Source organism: Gekko japonicus, unplaced genomic scaffold (assembly GCF_001447785.1).
Source record: "Gekko japonicus isolate JY-2015 unplaced genomic scaffold, Gekko_japonicus_V1.1 scaffold674, whole genome shotgun sequence".
Taxonomy (NCBI): domain Eukaryota; kingdom Metazoa; phylum Chordata; class Lepidosauria; order Squamata; family Gekkonidae; genus Gekko; species Gekko japonicus.
In genome coordinates, this window is record NW_015172574.1 from 43003 (window position 1) to 43409 (window position 407).

The 407-nt window shown below is 46.2% G+C and overlaps 1 protein-coding gene across 9 annotated transcripts in view; it reads left to right on the forward strand.

Annotated features, from left to right (window-relative positions):
* GNAO1 (guanine nucleotide binding protein (G protein), alpha activating activity polypeptide O) overlaps positions 1 to 407 on the forward strand; it is a 280020-nt gene that overhangs the window by 1117 nt on the left and 278496 nt on the right. For all 9 annotated transcript variants that reach the window (XM_015421401.1, XM_015421406.1, XM_015421408.1 and 6 more), the window contains exon 2: positions 133 to 175. In XM_015421401.1, the coding sequence (XP_015276887.1) occupies positions 133 to 175 (43 nt within the window). The remainder of the gene's footprint in view (positions 1 to 132; positions 176 to 407) is intronic.

The following is a 407-nucleotide window of genomic DNA, read 5'->3' on the forward strand; positions in this document are numbered from 1 at the left end:
GGCCATTAGTACAGCTGCTCCTTCCCGATGTAATCTCCTTTATCTTCTTATATTCTCACACTCACAAGATTTTGCCTTTCCTGGGTTTTTTTTTTTTAACGTTTGCTTTTTTTTTGTTTTTTGTCCCAACAGGGGCTGGGGAATCCGGGAAAAGCACCATTGTGAAGCAGATGAAGTGAGTCCCTTGAGGGTTTTTCCTCCTCGCCACGATTCAATCTCGTATAGACCCCTCTGTATTGATAAACCTGTTTTATTTTTATTTTTCTGCCAATGTGACATGAGAATGATGCTGATTGTCGTTGGGGGGAGGGAGAGAGAAAAGCGGGGTGTGTGTGTGCGGGGAGGGAGAGAGATTCGGGGTCCCTCTTTCTGGCTTCCCCCTCGTCGATGTCTTTTTGGGGTGGGGT